We start from the raw sequence: 21,069 nt of genomic DNA, 5'->3' as shown, positions 1-21,069 counted from the left end.
AAAAAAATTCCTTTGAATCCTTCTTCCAATATGTGAAGTTCCAAGATTTGAAGTTCTATTGGAATCAAGATGCAAAAGCCTAAATAAACTTCAAAAAGCCCTAAATCATTGAAGTTCAACAGATGAACCTCTAAAGCCACGAAAAACTTCAACCTAAAATCCTTCAAATTCAAAGAACTAGAAGAACATTCAAAGACTAGAAGAACAACAAACCCCTAACAAGCTCAAAGCCAGAGATTCGTTGAGAAGATCGTTCAATCCATCTTCCAATCAAAGTAAAAAAGATTTCGAGTTCGAGTCATGATTACAAAGGAGATAGAATTAGAGGATTATTATTTTGTAAAAGAATCAAAAATAGAGAATTTTACTCATTATTCAATCAATACAAATTTATATTTGCAAAGCACTTTTCAATTATTTGATTTTCAAAATTAAGAAAATTTTGTGTTTACAATAACATGTTTATAAAAGACCCAAGGCAGCGCCGGTGTGTACGATCGGTGGTGGAGATTCGGTGCCTTGGGGGTTTTTTTTATTTTTTTGAGGGTAAGGCTTTTTTCCGCTGCCTCGGACTTCGGTGCAAGTGAGGGTGGAGGCGGTGAAGCGGCGCTTGGTCTGGAGGTCAGTGATGATGGTTTTGGTTTGGGTTTCGTGGGAACTGGGTTCGAAGGGCTTAGACAGAAGAGAGGAAGGGTCTTTTGTTTGGTAAGGGGATTTTTTTCTTTCTAATTTATAGTATAGTTTTTAGCCCCGTTTTTTAAAACGCAGCTTCAGGGATTCTTGAAGCCGCGTTTTAAAAACGCAGCTTTAGGGTGACTATGGCCGCGTTTTTTAATAAACGCGGCTTTAGAATGGGTCTGAAGTCGCGTTTTAAAAACGCAGCTTCAGCCCATTCCAAAAAAACGCGGCTGTAGAAAAAAAAAACGCAGCTACAGACCTGGGCTTGGGCTGCGTTCAACCCACGCGGCCCAACTAGGGTCTTAGGCCGCGTTTTTGCAAATGCGGCTGAAAAAAACGCGGCCTAAGACCTGCGTGTTTTGTAGTGAACCCAACACATGAAAGGGGTCAACAGGAAATCCAACCCATGTAAAGGATCAACACAGGACCCTACTCGTTAGACCATAAATATTTTTATTTTGTTGTGGCCATGACTATCATACTATACCTATTTGAATTGGAGCAAAAAGAGATGTATTATATTTGGGATGCAAATGTATCGTACAACTCGTGTGTATATCATATGGATCGTGTTGAATCACTTTATATGTGTATATCCTTCTATTTATTCATACATACTTGGTTGTAAATGATGTGTTTCGATAATTCAAGAAGTTAAATGCATTTGGAGTGAAAATTAGAGTAAAAATGTGTGATTTGCCCCTTTTTATGAGAATTTACAAGCGGCAACACTTGTACACTTTCTTTTTCTTTTTTGTCTTCTTTCATTTCAACCCTTTGGTGTGTGTATCTCTTATTTCTATTCCTTTTGCTTTCACGGTTTCATGAAATTTACATATAATTATTTTTATAAATTTTATAGAGTAAAACCAAAAAATAAATAAAGATCTATCTACAATACAATTCATGTTTTCACAACTACTATTGTAAATATTCAAGGCATTCTTTTCGTTGGTTGTAATTTGTATGAATTATTTCATTTGAATTTTTGTAAGTTGTATTGATCTTAATCTCATAATAGGCCACCTGCTAATTGGGATATTTTACCATTTTCATGTTATTAATTAATCTATTTTTAATATTATATTTATATATATATATATATAGAGAGAGAGAGAGAGAGAGAGAGAGAGAGAGATTAAAACTAATGATAGCGTTGAGAAATTATTGTGTACTCCCAGAATGCTATAAATGCGTACTCCCTCCTCTCACATGAATGGTTGATCCCACTAATTAAATTCATGGTGAGACTCACCATTCATGTGAGAGAAGGACGTACACATTTAAGATACTTTAGGAGTATCTAATAATTTTCCGATAGCGTTTATTTAATAGTGTGTACATCAAGCCTTTGGATATTTTTTTTTTTGATAAGTCATCAAGCCTTTGGATATTAACTTGCAATAATTAGATCTACTGTTTAGGTTCACCTTTTTTTTTTTTTTTTTGACTGAAAGAGGTAGAAGGTTCACCTTAATATGAAGCTAATAAATTAATAAGATTAGAAGAATAGTAATTGATTTCAAATAAAAATTCCAAAAACAATTATACTAAACTAATAATTTGAATTTTTGTCAGTTGTGTTAATCTTAATCTTATAATAGGCCACCTACTAATTGGATATTTTACCATTTTCATGTTATTAATTAATCTATTTTTAATATTATATATATATATATATGTAGAGAGAGAGAGAGAGAGAGAGAGAGAGAGAGAGAGAGATTAAAAATAATGATAGCATTTATTTAATAGTGTGTGCATCAAGCCTTTGGATATTAACTTGCAATTATTGGATCTACCGTTTAGGTTCACCTTGATATGAAGCTAATAAATTAATGAGATTATAAGAATAGTAATTGATTTCAAATAAAAATTCCAAAAGTGTCCCTCAAAAAAAATAAAAAATAAAAATTCCGTAAACAATTATACAAAACTAACTAGCCATAATGCCGTATTATATAATTATAGAAATTGAATTGTTTTATTTTTTTTTTTTTTTATAGATACCTAGAATTTCAACCTATAATACTCACTCCATAATGATTGCTCTTTATTATTAAAATTAAAATATTAATTGATTTTTTATGTAGGTGGGAATAATTGCAATTTGTTATCCAATTAATACACTAATTAATTTTTTGTACAAAAGACTTTACCAGTTAAGCTAATAAAACCTACCAAAGGAAATAATTTTTTTTTAGATGAAGTTAGAAAAATAAATGTTGAGTGTTTATAGGGCTAGATTTAGTGAGAAAAACTTTTAAAAAGGTTGAAAGGAAGAGAGAAATGGAGTGCGGAATTTGCAAGAAATGGCGGGAATGATGATTAGCCTTCAGTACCAACTACCATCCCCACCATTACCCACCAACCAAATTCTAATCTTAACACCCAAGGGATTTCGACCTCTCAACAGCCTCTGCATATGCATGCCTTCACATTCGCATTCCGATTCCCATTTCTTGTGCTTCCTTGGAACTTGCTTCTTAGAACAGAAACCTTAGATCCCAACTCTCTTTCTCCCTCCCCATGGCCAATTTGAGATCTTTTGTCAGGTTTTGTGTTTTGATTCTTGTCTTGGAACCCAAGCTTCTTGCATTAGCCGAGGACAGTGGTAATGTCGGCGTAGGCAGTGGCAGTGGTGGTAGGGTACCAGAGCTTTGCAACATAGATGCCAGGAGTTTCCTTCCTCCCCCATATGGAAATTTATCTAGTGTCATCTGCAAGCCTATCTGGAATACTTTCATCTTGAGGGTAAGTTTTATTTTGAACCTTGTTGGGTCTATAGAATAATGTTCAAGACACACTTTTTTCCACAATTGCGGATATGACATGTTGTGATTGGAACAATATTACTTTAATTTATATCCACCATCAATATCATTTTTATTATGTGACAATCACAATAAACGACGTTAGCTTGTGATTTAGAGGTTTGATGATTATATGATTTAGAATTGTTTTCCCCTCTTTGTTGGTTGTATATAACAAATACGGCAAGTTTTAAAATGTGTCAGGCTTTGTTAGTAAAGAAACACTGATAATTTCAAGGTTTCTCCAAATGGTTTCATTTTGTCTGCGAATGTTAGTAAGATGCTGACAAAAATTCACAACAATACTAACACACAGTGACATAATATTCACATGTTGCAGTACTCCCAGGATGAAGATAATGTGGTGAACATAATATTATCTTCTGTATACACCACTGGATGGGTGGGAATAGGATTTTCCAAAGACGGTAAGATGGTTGGTTCTAGTGCCATGGCGGGATGGATCAATAGAAAAGGTCATGCAAAAATCAAGCAGTTCTATTTGCAAGGTTCCAAGGAGTGGGAAGTCATACCAGACAAAGGTGAATTGCCACTCACTGGTATTCCTTCTTCTCTTGTGATTCATGGACCTTCAATTTACTTGGCATTTCAGTTGAAATTTGAAAATCACCTTGCTCGCCAACCCATTATATTGGCTTTCGGAACCAGAATTCCAAAGCACTCCCACCTAACTCACCACGAGGACAAAACAACAATCTTATTCGACTTCTCTGCAGGTTTAGCTCTTTATTCCTGCTGACTTTTGCTGATTCCTTTTCCAGTACAGATCACACAAGACTGACATGATATTACTCTTTCAACTCCACAGGTTCACATGTATCTGCGGCATCCACTAATTTTGGCCAGATGAAAAAGAATCATGGTGTATTGGGTATAATCGGATGGGGTCTAATCCTTCCTATTGGGGCAATTGTCCCAAGATACTTCAAGCATAAGGACCCCCTTTGGTACTACCTTCATTCAGTTCTTCAATTCATTGGGTTTGCCATCGGACTTGCTACCGTGATACTTGGACAACGACTTTATAATCTAATACATGCTGATTTTCCAAGTCATAGAGGCATAGGAATTTTTATTCTAGTACTTAGTATTCTTCAGGTTCGCCCCTCAATTGACACTAATTATATTATTCTACTCGTTAACATATCAAGTTGCACACATGCAAATTTCATGCAACCATTTTATGTAAAATAGAACTCATACATTAAATGTCAAGAATCTAACAGAGTATTATGCTTGAGATTCAGATTCTAGCATTCTTTCTCCGCCCGAACAAGGACGCCAAGACTCGCAAGTTCTGGAATTGGTACCACCATTGGGTTGGAAGGTTTGCCCTTTTCTTTGGAGCTTTGAACATAGTATTGGGAATCCAAATTGGAGGTGCAGGGAGTGATTGGAAGATTGGCTATGGATTTCTTCTTGGCATAGTTATTGTTACGGTCATTGTTCTGGAAGTATTAGCATATTTGAGAAGGTCTGAGAAGCCTACTCCCTTGGATCCATCCTTCCAAATGAATCCAGTTGAATAAATTACATTCAAGTACTTTGACTGAAGGTCTGGTTTTCTCTTTCTATTTGTTTTCTTTATTAAAGCGTTCTGAAATTTCAAGAACCCTTTATACTGAAACAGGTTGATAATTGATGCTATATGTTGCATCTCTGACAAAGGGTCTGAAAACATTTGAGCTTGCGCTGATTCGCCTCTTTAAAAAGGGGCAAGCTTGTTGAATTGAATCTCGTTCTGGGTCAACTTTTACAGAACATCGTCCTAACTTGAGTTTGATCCTATTGTACAAGTCAGTCAATGTGTGTGGATGCTAGAGAATTGATTAAGAACTGGATTAATGTGTGGATACCAATGTCAGCTTCCCCCTCAACCAAAACTAACAGAGTGATGAACTCAACCCACCCACACCCCCACCCCCTTTTTTTTTTTATATTATGTCGTTGTATTCTCTCCAATAGAGGGTCTTGATTTTGATACATTGAGCTTTTTTACTCTTTTCTTTTTCTGTACAAATTATATAATTACCATGTAATGAGCAAGTGAGTTCCTTGTCATTGTCAGTGATTTTGCTATTATGAAAGCCTGGTTGCTAGTGCAAGAGTTATTATGTAAGGCCATTTTGAGTGCTTCTTTCCTCGCAGGACGTATAAATTTTTTTTTTTTTTTTTCATTGTGGAGAAGAAATGAGGGTAATGGCATTAGGCAATTATCGTCAAAATAATTTCATTGTGGAGAAGATTGGTTGAATGACTATCGTCAAAATATGATGTGTCAACTACTTCAAGAAAATAAATTTCACCAACAATAAAATTTGTGAAGACAATTATCCAGTATACACATTCAATACAAAGAAATGATTTCCAAAGAGAGATAGGGCTAGAAGGGGACTGGTTTCAGAAAAGTTCAACTGCATGGGACCAAATTGTGAACAATTAAAGAATTCTAATTAACTATGATCTTCATGAGGAGAATATGCAGTCTAGAAACCTTAAATGAGTTTGATTCTATTTAGAAGACATATTTAGAAGTTTGGAATCTTTCTTCTTTTCTTTGTTTTTTTGATAGGTAATAAGACTTTTTATTGAAATAATTGAACATCATGTTCATGATAGTGAACACTCTAAACAAGAAACAAATACAATCTAATCAAGAATTAAAGGAAATAGAGACTAAGAATTCAGATAAAGAAATACAATAGTAATACCCAGTCATTAAAAAATGAAGTCATATATAATTTACCAAATTAATTATCAAAAATTGCTGTTTGGAATAAAGGGTGCAAAAGTACCGATTTCCGTCTATAGATGCTGAGAACCAAATTTGTCAAAATTTCCTAACTATATTAAAAACCAAAATTGTCACCTCAAAAAAATGCCCATTGAATTCCCAAGGTAAATTTCTCACATTGCAAACCTGCATGTCAAGCAAAACCAATGATCAGACCATGAAAATACAAGTTCAATATTACAAAGTACAAACTTAATTGATTCAAACAATGCATTAGTCCCAAAAAAAGCTTGATTGATTCCATTCTTGTTATAATTTAATTGCATTTGGCCAAGACTAACAAACCTTAACAGGATGCTACCTCAAATGACATGAGTCAGGTCTCAACAGATGCATAAAAGCGTGATACATTCATAATGCTTTATGGAATCATTTGTAGGATAGAAGAATGAAAACTAATTTCCACCAAATGAGAAGACCTAGCCTATGATGGTTTTCATTTCTTCAATAAGGCCCATACATACTAGAAAATTGATGAGACAATACCTATGTAGGGAATTAGCTTTTGTTCCTTCATCATCAATGTCCTTTTGCAGGCAGGAGACTTGACTCAAATAAAAGCATCTGCAATTTTTTTTCCAAGTGTTAATAAATTAGCATATTATAAAAAATTAATAATAATAGAATTATGAATCTGGATCATTGGGAACTCACCTAAAATTATTTTGGAAAGGTGGTGCAGTCAGGAACATCAAGACAAGGCATATTGATCATAAGAGCCAGAGTAGATCCAAGGTACTCTTCTCCCTTTCATGTATTACAGAAAGGTCTTTATCTTCTTTTTTCTCAACAATCCTGCTACACTTGACAAACAAGAAAAGATGGGGTTATGAGGCACTAGCTGTACAATCATCACCTGAAGGAAAGCTGGAAGACTTAGGGGTATCACTTCCCCTGAGTACTCTGTTATAAATAACTTTAAAAGACTGTGAGCCATATGGTCGATTGAGCCAACTTATTGGTATTCTTAGAGTCTGCTTTCGATTTCTTCTCCCCCTAGTCAAAATGCTTAAGGTTTTTTCACCATCAATCTTACTTTCACCGCTTTTTCCAGAATCATCATTTGAGCTATTGTTCTGACTTGATTCACTAAGAGCATTTTCAACCCTAGACAGAATAGGGTGACCATTTTCCTTAACACTTTCCAGTCCAATTTCAGCAACTTCATTTGCATTATGCATTTCCTCTGATGCTAGAAGATTCACTTCTTTCTTAGCTTCACCCACATTGTCAATGTCCACTGGAGGAATTGAAGATGAGCTTGGGCTTCCAGAATCATCAGGCTGCAGTTTTGTCTCCAACATGGGATCAGATATCGGCTCAACAACAGGTTGAGGAACAGAGTACTCCACTGGACGGCAGCCAGTCCAAACTGTACCAGGAATAAACTCTGAAACATTTGGGTTCACATTGCACTGCCATGTGAAATGGTTAGGATGAAAGCCACTGCTCGTCACAGGAAATGTGCTGGTTGGTACTGCTTGGCTTTGAGTATATGGAGGGTACACAAAGGGCAATGCTTGTATCATGTTTGGGGTTGGTGGAGGTGACAGGTATGGATGATGAGGGGAGGAGCAAATTGGATTAACTGTGGGTAGGACAGCAGGCCCACGGTGAACATTTATGTTTACCGGCCAGGGTGCAATAGCTGGAACAGCACCAGGACCAGAAGGAAGAGTGATATTCATGGCAATTGCTGGACGAGTAATGACTGGTGATGGATTAAATGGAGCTGCTGCTGCAGACAACTTCTTATTGGGGTATCCTCTTACATCACTTGAATTTAGAATCAAGGGTTTTTCCTGCAGATCCTCTACTCCTTGACAGGTAGATTGTGAATTTTGTTGGGTTTCAGAACTGGTAGATGAATCCTTCTCACTCACCTCCCTTTTGAGAGAATCAATACCATTTGGCATGCCATCAATTATGCCAGTCTCTACCAATTCTTGAACCTCAACTCTACCAGATTCAAGTCTTTCCACGCTCTCTGATGCCACCAAAGAAGGATTATCTTCCATTGCATCAGTTAACTGAGTGTCTTCTTTCTCCTTGACAACTACAATTTCCTCTTTTAAGTGATCTGTGGAATTTGGTATAGAATTCTTTTTTTCCTCTTCAACTATACTTTCCATCTCTGTTCTAATTAATTTGTCATTTCCTTTTACTTCATTCATTTCCTCTTCATGTTTTCCAGAGTCAAGTTCTCGATTATCCACAAAATCACTTTGGGGCACCCAGATCTGCAATTTACCAATGGTACCTGGTGGGGCCAATGCTACTTCCTTGTACGAAGGTGATTTTCCAAGACTGACAATTGAATTTTTCACTGGACCAACATCATTTGGCGCAGAATTTGGACAAGATAACGGAGAACTGAAAAGCTCACCACTATTTCTAGGGGTCTCTGTTGTAGCAGTTTTGGTAGATGAAGGCATTGACTTGACCCTGTATGTTACAGTTTTGACCATTCTCCGTCCAAATTTGGTGCCTTGGGCAGGGTTCAATGTTTGGTGATCTGTATAACTCCCATGTGAAGTTGTTCGTTTCTTTAATAGGTAATACTTACTGGTCTTATGAGGATTCTTGACCGGAGAATACTCTATATCTGTGTCCACATTCTTTTTTGGATAACTATAGACCCTTCCAATAGTTGCACGCCGCTGCTTCAGTCGCCGACCATATGAGCCAGCTGATCTTGGCCTTTGAACCGGTTGCCATCCATCCTCTCCTTCAGCATGTGTTTCAGAAAAGATTTCATGGGCAATATTTGGATTTTCCTCTACAGTCTTTTCCATGACAGATTGTTGGGACTCAACAGTGACAGAGCTAATCTCCTGATCAGCATCTGCACTAACTTCCGTTTCAGGAATAGGCGTCTCTTCATCTGAAATCTCCTCTTTGGTGGTTTCATCAGAACTTTGTGGGCTTAAATCTTGATGAGATGTTCCCTTCACCTGCAAAAGAAAATTGAGTTTGTTTGAATATGTTGATGACAGGTGAGTACAGAGGTGTATAGATACAAGGGACATTGCATATTGGCAGTCATTTGAAGAATGCAAATACATCTTAGGTGCAGGTGGAGGGTTCCCATACAGATGAGTCAGTCTGCCTAGTAAATTATCCCCTCAATCTATGAGCCATCGTGGCTTCTTTTTTGATAGAAGCTAAATATATTATGAAGCTCATTCAATCTAGACTGGAGCATTCCCATCCTCATCTGTTTTTAGTAAAAAGGAAACTTTTACTTCTTTTTTTTTAATAATGTAGGGAACCTTTCTAAAGAAGAGCTCTTTGGACTCACCTCTAGCCAATAAGACCATGGGCAGCTAACCCCACCCACTAGAACTAACTAGCCATGGTTCCACGCGACGCGCGGATAATGCTTTAAATTGTTATGTGAAAAACTTATATAGAATATCCAAAATATTTAAAAGTAATAACATGAAGTAATGTTGCAATAACATGAAGATATTTTTGTTAAATTAATGATGTAATACAAAATTAAGGAGATGGAGAATTTAAACTATAGAGAAAAAGTTACATAAATTAGAAATTAGTTATTATGTGGTGTAATATCTTCTCAAAAAAAAAAAATGTGGTATAATAAGTTGATTGTTTGTTTAATCTTTATTTTTTTTTTTTTTTTTGCTGAAATTTTTAATCAAAATTTTTTTTTTCACACTGGCTTGGAGTTAGCATAAAAAATTTGTAATTTCATGTAAATGTTTAGTTTTTTTTTTTTTTTTGAGAAAAATGTAAATGTTTAGTTGGCTTATGGAAATATCATCTAAAATTTATGATGTTACGTTTATATTATTGAAGTATGATAGTGGTAAATTAAACACTTTGTGAAAATAGTGATATCCTATTAATAGAATTTTATTATAATCCAAATATGTAAAAAAGTTGAGGTGTAAAGCTAAATGAAAAATTACTCTTACAAAGCGCCACATGACAGAATCGCATGGTCTTTCACGTGATTTTTTTCTATCTTATATATATATATATATATATATATATATATATATATATATATATAAAGTTAGTGCATACTTATAGATAATTAAAAGTTTTACATAAATGTAAACTTTGATGAGGTTAAAGCCTAAATGAGAGAAGCTCAACGAATGTGCCACTTAACAGAACCTCATGCTCTTCCACATGAGGTCTCTATTTTTATAGATATATATTGATTGCTGGGTAATTTAGAGGCATTCACCCTTGATGGGCTAAAAAGTTTATGCTCATGCCCCGAAGCAAGAAAAGAATCTCTTTTAGGGGAAATTTCTGCCTCCTACAACTTCTATTGTACCTAAAAGGTGGAAAAGTTGTCCCTTCTAGCCAAAAGAGATGGTGCCCATTTGTGGAAGAGAATGTTTCCGCCTAATATCCTTCCTCTACGTCACTGGGTGTAAAATTTAAGAATTCACAGGCTTGTACGGTACAATAGATAGCCATCTATTTCAGGATTCAGACCACTAAAGTTTGGTGCCATGGGTTTGGCCAGATGCCAAGCTTCAGCCAAAGCTCATTTCTGGGAAACTCAATATGGCTGCTTGGTTAATTTAAGATTTGGGCCAGATACATTCTCTATTTCCTTTTTAATGGGTCTTAACCATTCAATGAAAGGTTGTTGTTAACATGACAAGCAATCATTTCCTTAAAATGCATGTCTGTCAACAGCACCACTAGGAGAATTATTCACATACTATCAGTGTGGAAAGAAAACCAGGTATAAGCTTATTCCAGATTTCATTTGCTCAATGATGGGTTAAATTAATTTTGACCAAACATGATCTAGGCTCCAACTTACCTTTGCAATATAGCTTTTCCTCCTTACTGCTCCATCTCTCCCTTTGGCATCGTTATTTGGATTAATGTAGTCAAGCAAATCTGAGACACTGCCAGATTTATAAATCATATCATTAGTTACTAACAAGAATATGAGCGTGTTAGCAAAGAAAGTGTCATATAATCAGTTTCCAGCACACTTCATTATGGCACATATGCATGATATTGACAGTTCAACAGGTTGCTTGGATAAATATTCCAGTGCAGCATCTTGACCCGATTAATTTTGTTAAATATGTATTTCAAAGTATATTATTCACAGAAAAGTCGAAATGAGTAATGTACAGAGGAAATTTTCAATCAATTCAACATGAAAGACTTGTGACTGGATTATCCTCGGGGAAGCAATTGACTGTTAGATCACCTGGTCCCACTATTTTTCCATGTTTACATTTCCAAAGTTAGGATTTTGGAATAGATTCTACTTTTTAATATCGACTAGCTGATGTCCTGCAGAATGTGTGAGTACGCTATTCGTTCAATTTTAAAATTGATTAAGAAATTATTTTTATGGTTCATGTGTAATACTCATTATGTGTCATAATATTTCGGAAATTAATTTTGATTATATTACATGTCATCAATTATATTTGGGAAATGAATTTCAATTGAATATTATTTGTCTCTAAAATGAGTTTTAAAAAATGTAAATTTTTGTTAGATATTACATTGCCTCTTTATATTCTCCTTAGTTGCAAAAAATATTAAGCCGATTAGAGATTTAAAAAATATCTATATTTGTTATTTTGTAAAATATTTGATTAAATAGTAAATGGCATCTGATTAACATGAAATTTGGCATGTATACTTGGACAAAATTAATTAACTCATTGAAATAAATGCATCTATCTAGCCATTAACACATGATAATGAATTAATACTTTGACATAAATGTTGGAAAAAATAGCATAGAGTGAATAAGAAATAGATGTTTTCTATGTTCACTTGAAGATGTTATTAAAGTGGTAAAAATTCTGAGTCCCACATAGGAAATGAAAGAGATAATATATGAGTTTATATGCTCATGAGTTGGACATTGGGTTGAGCTTTTGGCATATGTGGACTGGGCCTACTTGTCCAAATAATAATATTTTATTATTTTAATTTTTGAGTCAGTTAGTTTGTACACAGCAATTATTACTGAAACAAAGTGTCTGTTCAGTAACGTATAATTTTTCATAGTCCCTCATTCATAAAAACCACTTTTTAAGAAAACTCTCCCAGTGAGAATATTTTGTGCATTTCATTTTGTGTCAAAGAAAGAGAAAGAGACAATTAGTAGTTCGCAGAGCACAATCTTGTGTGCTTCGTTTTCGTGTTGTAAATCATTTTATCCTAGGAGGCAAACGTCTGTGAGTCTCAAAGCACTACAATGATTGTGTGAGAGGCGAAATCTACTTTAAGGAGATTGTGTCAAACACAAGACTTGATTTGAATCATTCATCCTTCACACATTTGGTCTGTGAGTTTTTAATTATTTGAAGATTTCTTCTTATATATATTCAGTATTTGTTTATTATTTTTGTCTATCAAATCTATCTGTGTTATTGCTTAAATTTAGATCTGTATGTTGTTCCTTTTGCTTTATCACAAAAGTAAATTGTTGAAATATATCCAACAATCTTAAAGCATTCTTATATATTTTAATTTATTTTTGTGATTCACGGCCAAAGAAATTTTGTGGTTGTTGAAAAACACTAAACCAACAGTTGCATATACTCTAGCAAATCTTGGAAAAACCAAGGTTGTGTTTACCACTGCATAAATATCCACTTGTTTATATTATAAATTAATTCATGATCTTCAAACGTTGAATTTCGTGTTTGACTGCAAAATTTGGTTTGTATATACTGTTTTGTTGTTGATCTTTTTCTTCGTGATTACTATATTAGATTAGGACTTTTTGTCTTATTTGCTAGTGTTTGCTCTGTGTCTTACATATTTTTTAAGCATTTGATAAAGTTGATTTCATGCTTGACAGAATTAGCGGGTTTAATTAAATTATATTATAATAGGCTAATTTGGTCTTGCTAATGTTGATGATGGTTACGGCTATTGCGTCAGTAAGATTCCTATAACTACTGTAGTGTTGTGATTGGGTTTCAGTGTAACAACACATTCACATTCAGTTAAAGTTTTTTATTGTGTGAAATTCTTTGATTGCCAAATACGTGTAGCGTAATAACAATATTGCAGAAGTACAGTTACACCGTGCGAATACTTTATGCAAAGGTGGCTTATATATATGTTTATATATATAACTATTATATTTGGAGTTTAGCCAAATTGTTTGTATTGATATGAAGGACACATGATTGTTGTATTTGAGCACATATAGCCTTATTTAATTACACACACACACATATATATATATACTGAGCATGTGTGAACTTGATTGGATATTAATGTGTTTAATCCCAACATATGATTTGTAATATTTCTTTGGATGAAATATATGTTACATGCATTACTTGACATATTTGGGTTGTCTAAAATGCGGTATGCACAAAAGTCTGTTATGAGTGCTTATCCATAAGCAAAGATGAGGTATTAGAGTTTCATTCATTATAAGAATGAAGTTGAGAAATAACTCAATGAATGCAATAAGTTCTTAATTACCATAGAACTTGTGGGGGGAAGCTATTATTTCCACCAATTATTTGTTCATTGAGATGCCTTAAAAAGACACCACTAAGACACCTTGTGAATTATGGAAAGAGTGATCGCCTTTTCTTAAAATCTTTGAATGTGGGAGTGTTTGATGAAGGTGGCGGTTTCTATTCCTAAATGATAAAGAACCATTGATTGCGTTTTCATTGGTTATAGTCATAATAGTAATGCATAGTGCTTTCTAATTTATGAATCTATTATTCTTATATGCATGAAAATTATTTAGAATATATTTCAAGTGTTAAATTTTCTTAAAAGAAAGTTTGAGTCTACGTTTAGTATCTCTCATGATCAAGAGTTGATGGAAGAGATATTATTCTTATATGCATGAAAATTATTTAGAATATATTTCAAGTGTTAAACTTTCTTCAAAGAAAGTTTGAGTCTACGTTTAGTATCTCTCATGATCAAGAGTTGATGGAAGAGAGGTTGAGCCTAAGCATAGTAAAAGGACAAACATCATATTCGTTTGGTCTAAATTTTCTAATTTAAATGTTAGAAGATGAACTTAAAGCCTCAAAGAAGCGATATCTTGAGAGATGTCTTCTTGGAAAAAAGATTGTCAATAGTGCAATAAATCCATCTTGGAAATCTATGCATAGTAATTGGTGGATCTAGCACCTAAGAATTTGAAAGTTGATGGAATTAATGACTATTACAAGGCAAGACTAGTTGTAGAAGGCTACAAATAAAAGGAAGATGTGAGAAAGAGACATTGAGTAGTTCGCAAAGCACGATGCTTCGTTTTCGTACTGTAGATCATTTTATCCTAGGAGGCAGGCGTCTATGAGTCTCAAAGCACCACAGTGATTGTGTGAAGGGCGAAATCTGTTTTAAGAAGATTGTGTCAAACACAAAACTTGATCTGAATCATTTATCCTTCACGCATTTGGTCTGTGAGTTTTTAATTTTTTGTAGATTTCTTCTTATATATATTCAGTATTTGTTTATTGTTTTTGCCTATCAAATCTATTTGTGTTATTGCTTAAATTTAGATCTAGATGTTGTTCCTTTTGCTTTATCACAAAAGTAAATTGTTGAAATATATCCAACAATACATAAATTCAAAGGTTTGATGATGTGGAAGACTAAATGAAAAGAATTTTTTAGGAATAGGCAGACCATATATCACTATGGCTAAAGTTCCTGCTTGTAATTTATATATATTGGCAAATTAAGAAAGCAACTACATGATTACAGTGCATCCCGATGTGTGACTAGCCAATAAAGTAGAACAGCTGCAAAAAGCTCAATGTTATCAAGGAATCTGCATCCCAACGGTGTAATTAAAAAAGCAACCATACCAATAGCAAGCATCGCAATGGACTAATTAGTCAATAAAGTAGCAGAGTAAACTGCATGCATGACACGTTAACAGTAATTGGCATGGTTCAAATTATCATTAGTCAATAAAGTAGCAGAGTAAACTGCATGCATGACACGTTAACAGTAATTGGCATGGTTCAAATTATCAGTATCCAAGGACAATGCTAACTTACCTAAGGTGGCCTTTGCTTGCTATGGATGCATCCGGCTTCCGAGTACCATTTCGTGCGGCTTCTTGTTGTTCAAAAGCCTTGGACTCAAAATACTCAAGCCAAGCAGCAGCATCCTGCAGTATTTGATTACAAAATATAAAATTACTATGGATAACAAAATTGAGATTTAAACAAATTATAAAACAGTTTACCAGAGAGAAAAGAAGGGGAAACTAAAAAAATTAAATAACTAAATAGAAAATTTAGAAAATTCACTAATAATGGATGCTAGTAAAATTTCCTGTATGTTTTAGTAGCTATGAAATGTGGCCAAGATGTTCTAAGTCAATGAGCACTTGCAGTATAAAGTAGCCAGAATGACTAAATGACTACAGGGGAAAGGCCAGAACCTAAGAAGATACCTGTGTACGAAGGTCATCCGGACCCAGCTTTGCTCGCAGAATTTGCAAGGTTGTTTGCTCATGCTGAACGCTCAAAGGGTATGCTTCCATCAACGAGAGTGCTATTGCAATTGCATGGTAACTTGCTGCAGTCTGGAGTGAAATCAAAAGAGGAAATTACTTCTCAAAAGGTATAAAGAAAATATTATGTAAATTTTGGGTGTAGAATAAAATTTCCAGAGGTATAGTAAAACAATTAGTTTGCAAGCATGGATGAAGCATAAATGGAGTTTCAGAGGCCATTCATTAGTTCACAACAAAATATGCATTTCCAGTAGAAATAGCCACTGTATGTTCAACTGTCTACCACCTGACATCAAGATTATTACTACTTGAGTGCCTGTAATGAATTTCTCTCTGTTTCTGTTGTCCAGTTAAGTAGTCTTTTAACAGAAAACCCCTTGTAGAAAAATGTTTGACATGATTTTGATCACATAAGAGATGCTTTTTCATTGATAAGAATAAAAAACAATCAAAAATACAAGTTAACGATGAATGGCGCTAGTTAAAAGGTATCTAGATGGGGCTATCATTAAATGAGATAACAATCTTGCTTCATAAAGCGGAGATCACTAGATCACATCTCCCCTTCCCCCTCCCCTTGGAGCCAAAACTTATTGAGAAACAAAATGCCAGTGCAGATATTATTCGCAATCTAGGTTTTGAAAAATGTAATAGTTCTCATTTTAGAATATTGAGGCACAAAAATGATTCTCTGTTTTCGAAAAGATTGCCCAATGTGCCTAAACGAATTGAAGTGCCCCTTTTGCAGAGAAACGTCAGGTTTAGCAAATGATGATAATTAACAAATTTCATTCATGTTTGATAGGTTGAAAGGGAACCTACTCTGCATTAGGATCTTTGCTTGAATAGCAAGCCTATCCCCTTGTTGACACATTTTAACAGGTGTACCATATCTCATTGCAGATATCAGAATAATCCAAGTAATAATGGATCACCATATCTATTGTCTCATCCAGAAATTAATTAAAAACAACACCCACCCCCCCTTTCCCTTTCATAAACGGATGTATTAGGTTCAACTCATGGGAGAGGGAAGCCTACCTCCCATTATATAAACTATTATTGCCATTGGTTTAAGAAATTATATATTAAATGAACTTTACGCTTCAGCCAAGATTAAGAAAGAAAATAAACAAACAAAACCTGAATATGGTCTGGCCCAAGTAACCTTTGGTTACACTTCAGAGCTTTGTGGAGATATCTGAGGGCTACATGCACATTCCCTAGGCCTTCCTCCATCATAGCCACGTTGATGTATGTTGCAGCAGTGTTTGGATGAGATGGACCGCATGTGAGATGTAGAAGATACAGTGCTCGCTTTACATACCTGATGAACAACACTTGTAAACCATGTTGACATTTGACAAAATCAAACAGAACAGCTAGAGACCAGCCCAAACAGCTAATTTATACCAAACATGTAGGGCATAAATCACTAAAAAAGGAAATGACAATTCCAATAATTATTATAGTAATTTTATACATTATCAGCATAAGAAAGAAAGTAGAGAATGCATCATATAGACCATGAAGGGTAACCATTACACAACACTGAGTCAGAAACCAGATTGAAAACTGAAAAGTACAAACCACAGAGATTATAACATAGATTTAGACATTAATATCAAAAAATGCAAGATCAAAGCATACTTTAGAGCCAGCTCTGTGTGTTGAAGTCTGTAATAGAAGACAGCAAGATCTCCATAACTCTTCATTGTATCTGGATGATCAAGACCTAGTTCTCTCTCATTGATATCCAGAGCTTTCTGTTGATAAACTGTGGCCTGAGATTGGACAAACTGTTGAATTAACATGACTTGAAAACCACTACTACAAAGAAATGTATATATAAAGTGCTTTGTAGTTCAGGTGAGTATGTAGTATACCAGAGACTAAAGCACAAATTTATTATGGGCATTTAAGAATATTTTCAACAATGTTTTGGAAGAGTAACACTAAACTTATACAAATGCAGAGATGTCCCAGCAAAAGCAAAACAAAAGGGACTACAAAAAGACCTGATTGAAATCTCCAGTGTGATACAAAACTACAGCAAGGAGGCTGTAAGCCCCTGCCGTCATTCGATGGTATGGACCACAAACTGCTACCAGCTTTGTAAGAGCCTGCAAAAATCAGAAAAGCAAAGCAGGTAACACGCTACAATACTGATATGAAAGGGACAAAGAATAGCTTCTGATACACCTTATATATATATATATATAGTGTCATACAATAAAAGTATATCCATTGCTTTTGGAAACCTTATACCTTTGTCCCATAGGAAACTGCGTCTTCAAGCTTTCCCTTATCCAAAGCTGTTTTTGATGATTCCAGGAGTTGCCTCCCATCCGCTGATGAGCATGCTGCTTGCTGCAAAGAAGAAGAAAATGCATTGAATACAAAATCTGTAGAAACAAAATCAATTCTGACACACAATAAAAGACAACATGTTTCAATCATTTGTCTACGTCATCACCTTATGCACTGGGACCAAGCTGACAATATCTGATTTCCGGAATGGGTTCAGAGAATCCATGTCAAAGTCCCTTGGAACCAGCTCAATACCCACCTATAAAGGGAGAGAAAGAGAGGGTGGGGGACAGAAGAACTGTTAGTGATGCAGCATTCATCTTCCATTGATATCTATAACACCTATGATCTATCAACTTCTAGAAACATGGAAAATACGATGCCTATTGTTTTCCCATCATGATTTCCCCAAGTATGATCAAAATATCAATTTTTTTTTTGCATTATTTATACATTAGATAATACCTAAGCATTATAGAAAGTTACACATGAAAACCATCGCATTTAGATGAAAAATGGAGTCAGGGAGAAAAATGCATCCACATAATTCATGAATTAAGGAACACATCACCGTAGTTGGTAGCCATCATTCCACCCAGCCAAAAATAATCTAATCAGATGCACATGGCCATCAAATTCAGTAGGATGTATAGGAAGCACCTGCACGTTTACAGGCGCGGATACAGTACGGAGACACGAAATTTTTGAAAAAGTAAGATACAGGAACGACAGGGATATGTATATTAATTAATTAATTATAAATAATATGTGTGTGTGTGTGTGTATATATATATATAAAAACCTATAAATTTATGTTTCATTTAAAATATTAAAGTCTGACTCAACATTTCAATTCAAATAAAAGTAAAAATAGAAAAGTTAACGGATGTCCTTAGGGCAGTTTTTAGTGAACTATTTTAGGTAAGTTTTTATGGGAAAAGAAATAAAGCAATTACTGTTTTGGCAGCTTTTTCTATGCTTTGAAAATATTCAAACTTTGCACACAACCTTTAAGGTTATTTAATAAATTGTCAGTCACGTGCTGGGACAGAGGGTAGCTGGCATACAAAACAAAGAAAATTGGTTAGTGAAAGATAAAACAAGAAAGAAGAAACAGGTGATGAAAAAGATGAAGCAGCAACAGCGAAGTGAGGCAGAGAAGAATAAGCTAAGAGAGGTGAGATTGACCTGAGTGGAAGAAGAAGAAGAGAAGCAAGGGGAGATCAGTGTGAGAGTGTTAGACTGAGAGAAGGAGAGAGATCGAGAGATCGAAAAATTCAAGTTAGGGTTTTTACTTTCTTTTTTTTTCCCCCTACTCGCCATGTCCTGTCCGTGTCCCAGCAGTGTCCGATTATTAAAATAAAAAAAATGGCACGTGTGCAGCCATGTCCCGTATGCATCCGACACAAGCAAGGCAGACAAATTGCCATGTCCATGCTTTCTTGCACTATACTATAATGAATAATTTAAAAGGCTTTATGAGTAAGCAATCACAATCATCAATTCATGTGGCACATCAAACAGACCTATGTGTGTCCCAACTCTTTCCATTCCCCCTGTTACTGATTGAAGCATTCTTAAGTTTTTTTTTTTTTTTTTAAAGATGTAAATTGCCAACGATATATCATACAATTCAATCCAATGCAACCGCAAAAAATCCCAAACATATATGAACCTGTTATAAATTAATGAAGTGCAAATTCACAGACAATAAAATAAAATTCTGGATATTGCTCAAACTCTGGAATTTATGGTCTAGTGTTATGTACCTTATGACATAATCCACGTAGAATTGCAAATTTTCTAATATCTTTGTAGTTCAAGCTACTAAGATCCCATTCAAATCTCTTTTTCAAGAAGACCTGCAGCCATCTCCAGACAAGGGAATGGACATTGCAAGATTTGTTTGACTCTTCATTTTCAAGAACACCAAGCATCATATTCAATGCAGCAGCTATTGATACTGCCATTTTCTCTGTGTTGTCAACAGCAGCAATCACTGCCAGAAGAATGTGCTTAAAAGCTCGTACTATCATCTCATGAATACACAGTGACTGCACATGTGGTAGCTTTTCTGAAAGCTTGACCTACAAAGAAAACAAAGAGGCGAGCATCTTTTAAGTAAGGAAAAACACGTAGAATTTGATCTCAAAGTTATAAATTATAGTCAAATTCTCTTTTTTTATCTAGAATGTAAAATCTTATAACAGTTCCAGAGTAAAGATTAAAAGCAATAATAATAAAATACAACAACAACAACAAATGACTTTGGATGTAGCAATAAGAAAAACGAAAGGCTAAATTTTGAAGCAAATAGAAGAAGCAAGATCAGTCTCTGGTGCAGTCCAGAAATCAAAAGGCTAGTAAAGATTGTTTCTACAGTCAGTAATGCAGCAATAAGAGAATGATATAGTAGATGACAATACATAAATTTTTTTTGATAAGTAGATGACAATACATAAATTCCAGACCTAGACAAGCTTTGTTACTCTTTTTTCACTTCTTTCACAACATTTTCCAGAAAACTGAAGTGGATATTACCCTAAGTACAGCAAGTAATGTCAAAGTGCGATAGGAACCCAAGATAGCCAACAGAGTGAAGGATATAGGTCCCTTTTAGGTAGATAGATATGTAACAGAAAAGCATCAAAAGCCTGGGTCAGAATAAGGCACTTACAACATGCCCCAGAGAACGCATTCGAAGACCTCTAGTATGCATGAAATCAGTTAGAGTTCGGCCATCAACTGGCGAGAGTTCCAATGAACCAAAATCTGCTACCTGAATTGCATGACAAACACTTGAAGTAAATCACCATAACCATATTAATAGGCAGATTGATTAGAACAATCAAACAAATAATATTCAGTAATTACCAGTTTTGGAAGAGCAACTTCAGTGTAATATTTTTGGGACAAGTCAATCAGTTCTTGAAAAGACTGTCAATGACATATTGTATATTAGTTCAGACCCT

General features: G+C 34.8%; 2 protein-coding genes across 2 annotated transcripts in view; one reads left to right on the top strand and one right to left on the bottom strand.

Annotated features, from left to right (window-relative positions):
- The first annotated feature begins 3,121 nt into the window (after positions 1–3,121).
- LOC142614868 (cytochrome b561 and DOMON domain-containing protein At3g61750) lies at positions 3,122–5,628 on the top strand. Its single transcript, XM_075787512.1, has 5 exons — positions 3,122–3,429; positions 3,829–4,225; positions 4,318–4,607; positions 4,757–5,064; positions 5,140–5,628. Exons 1-4 carry the CDS (start codon positions 3,205–3,207, stop codon positions 5,036–5,038), a joined length of 1,194 nt encoding a protein of 397 aa, XP_075643627.1. The 5' UTR covers positions 3,122–3,204; the 3' UTR covers positions 5,039–5,064; positions 5,140–5,628.
- A 599-nt stretch (positions 5,629–6,227) lies between these two features.
- Positions 6,228–21,069, bottom strand: part of LOC142614867 (protein REDUCED CHLOROPLAST COVERAGE 1) — a 29,510-nt gene continuing 14,668 nt past the window's right edge. The window contains exons 13-26 of the mRNA XM_075787511.1: positions 20,972–21,034; positions 20,775–20,876; positions 19,867–20,184; positions 18,264–18,356; positions 18,056–18,157; positions 17,806–17,910; positions 17,438–17,571; positions 16,931–17,114; positions 15,725–15,856; positions 15,324–15,436; positions 11,117–11,204; positions 6,958–9,257; positions 6,790–6,867; positions 6,228–6,429 (exon numbers count right to left, since the gene is read on the bottom strand). Of these exons, the coding sequence (XP_075643626.1) occupies positions 7,131–9,257; positions 11,117–11,204; positions 15,324–15,436; positions 15,725–15,856; positions 16,931–17,114; positions 17,438–17,571; positions 17,806–17,910; positions 18,056–18,157; positions 18,264–18,356; positions 19,867–20,184; positions 20,775–20,876; positions 20,972–21,034 (3,561 nt within the window). The 3' untranslated portion in view covers positions 6,228–6,429; positions 6,790–6,867; positions 6,958–7,130. The remainder of the gene's footprint in view (positions 6,430–6,789; positions 6,868–6,957; positions 9,258–11,116; positions 11,205–15,323; positions 15,437–15,724; positions 15,857–16,930; positions 17,115–17,437; positions 17,572–17,805; positions 17,911–18,055; positions 18,158–18,263; positions 18,357–19,866; positions 20,185–20,774; positions 20,877–20,971; positions 21,035–21,069) is intronic.

The sequence above is a fragment of the Castanea sativa genome, chromosome 11, assembly GCF_040712315.1.
Source record: "Castanea sativa cultivar Marrone di Chiusa Pesio chromosome 11, ASM4071231v1".
Lineage (NCBI taxonomy): Eukaryota > Viridiplantae > Streptophyta > Magnoliopsida > Fagales > Fagaceae > Castanea > Castanea sativa.
Note: the sequence above shows the minus strand (reverse complement) of the source record. Positions and strands in the feature narration are given on the sequence as shown.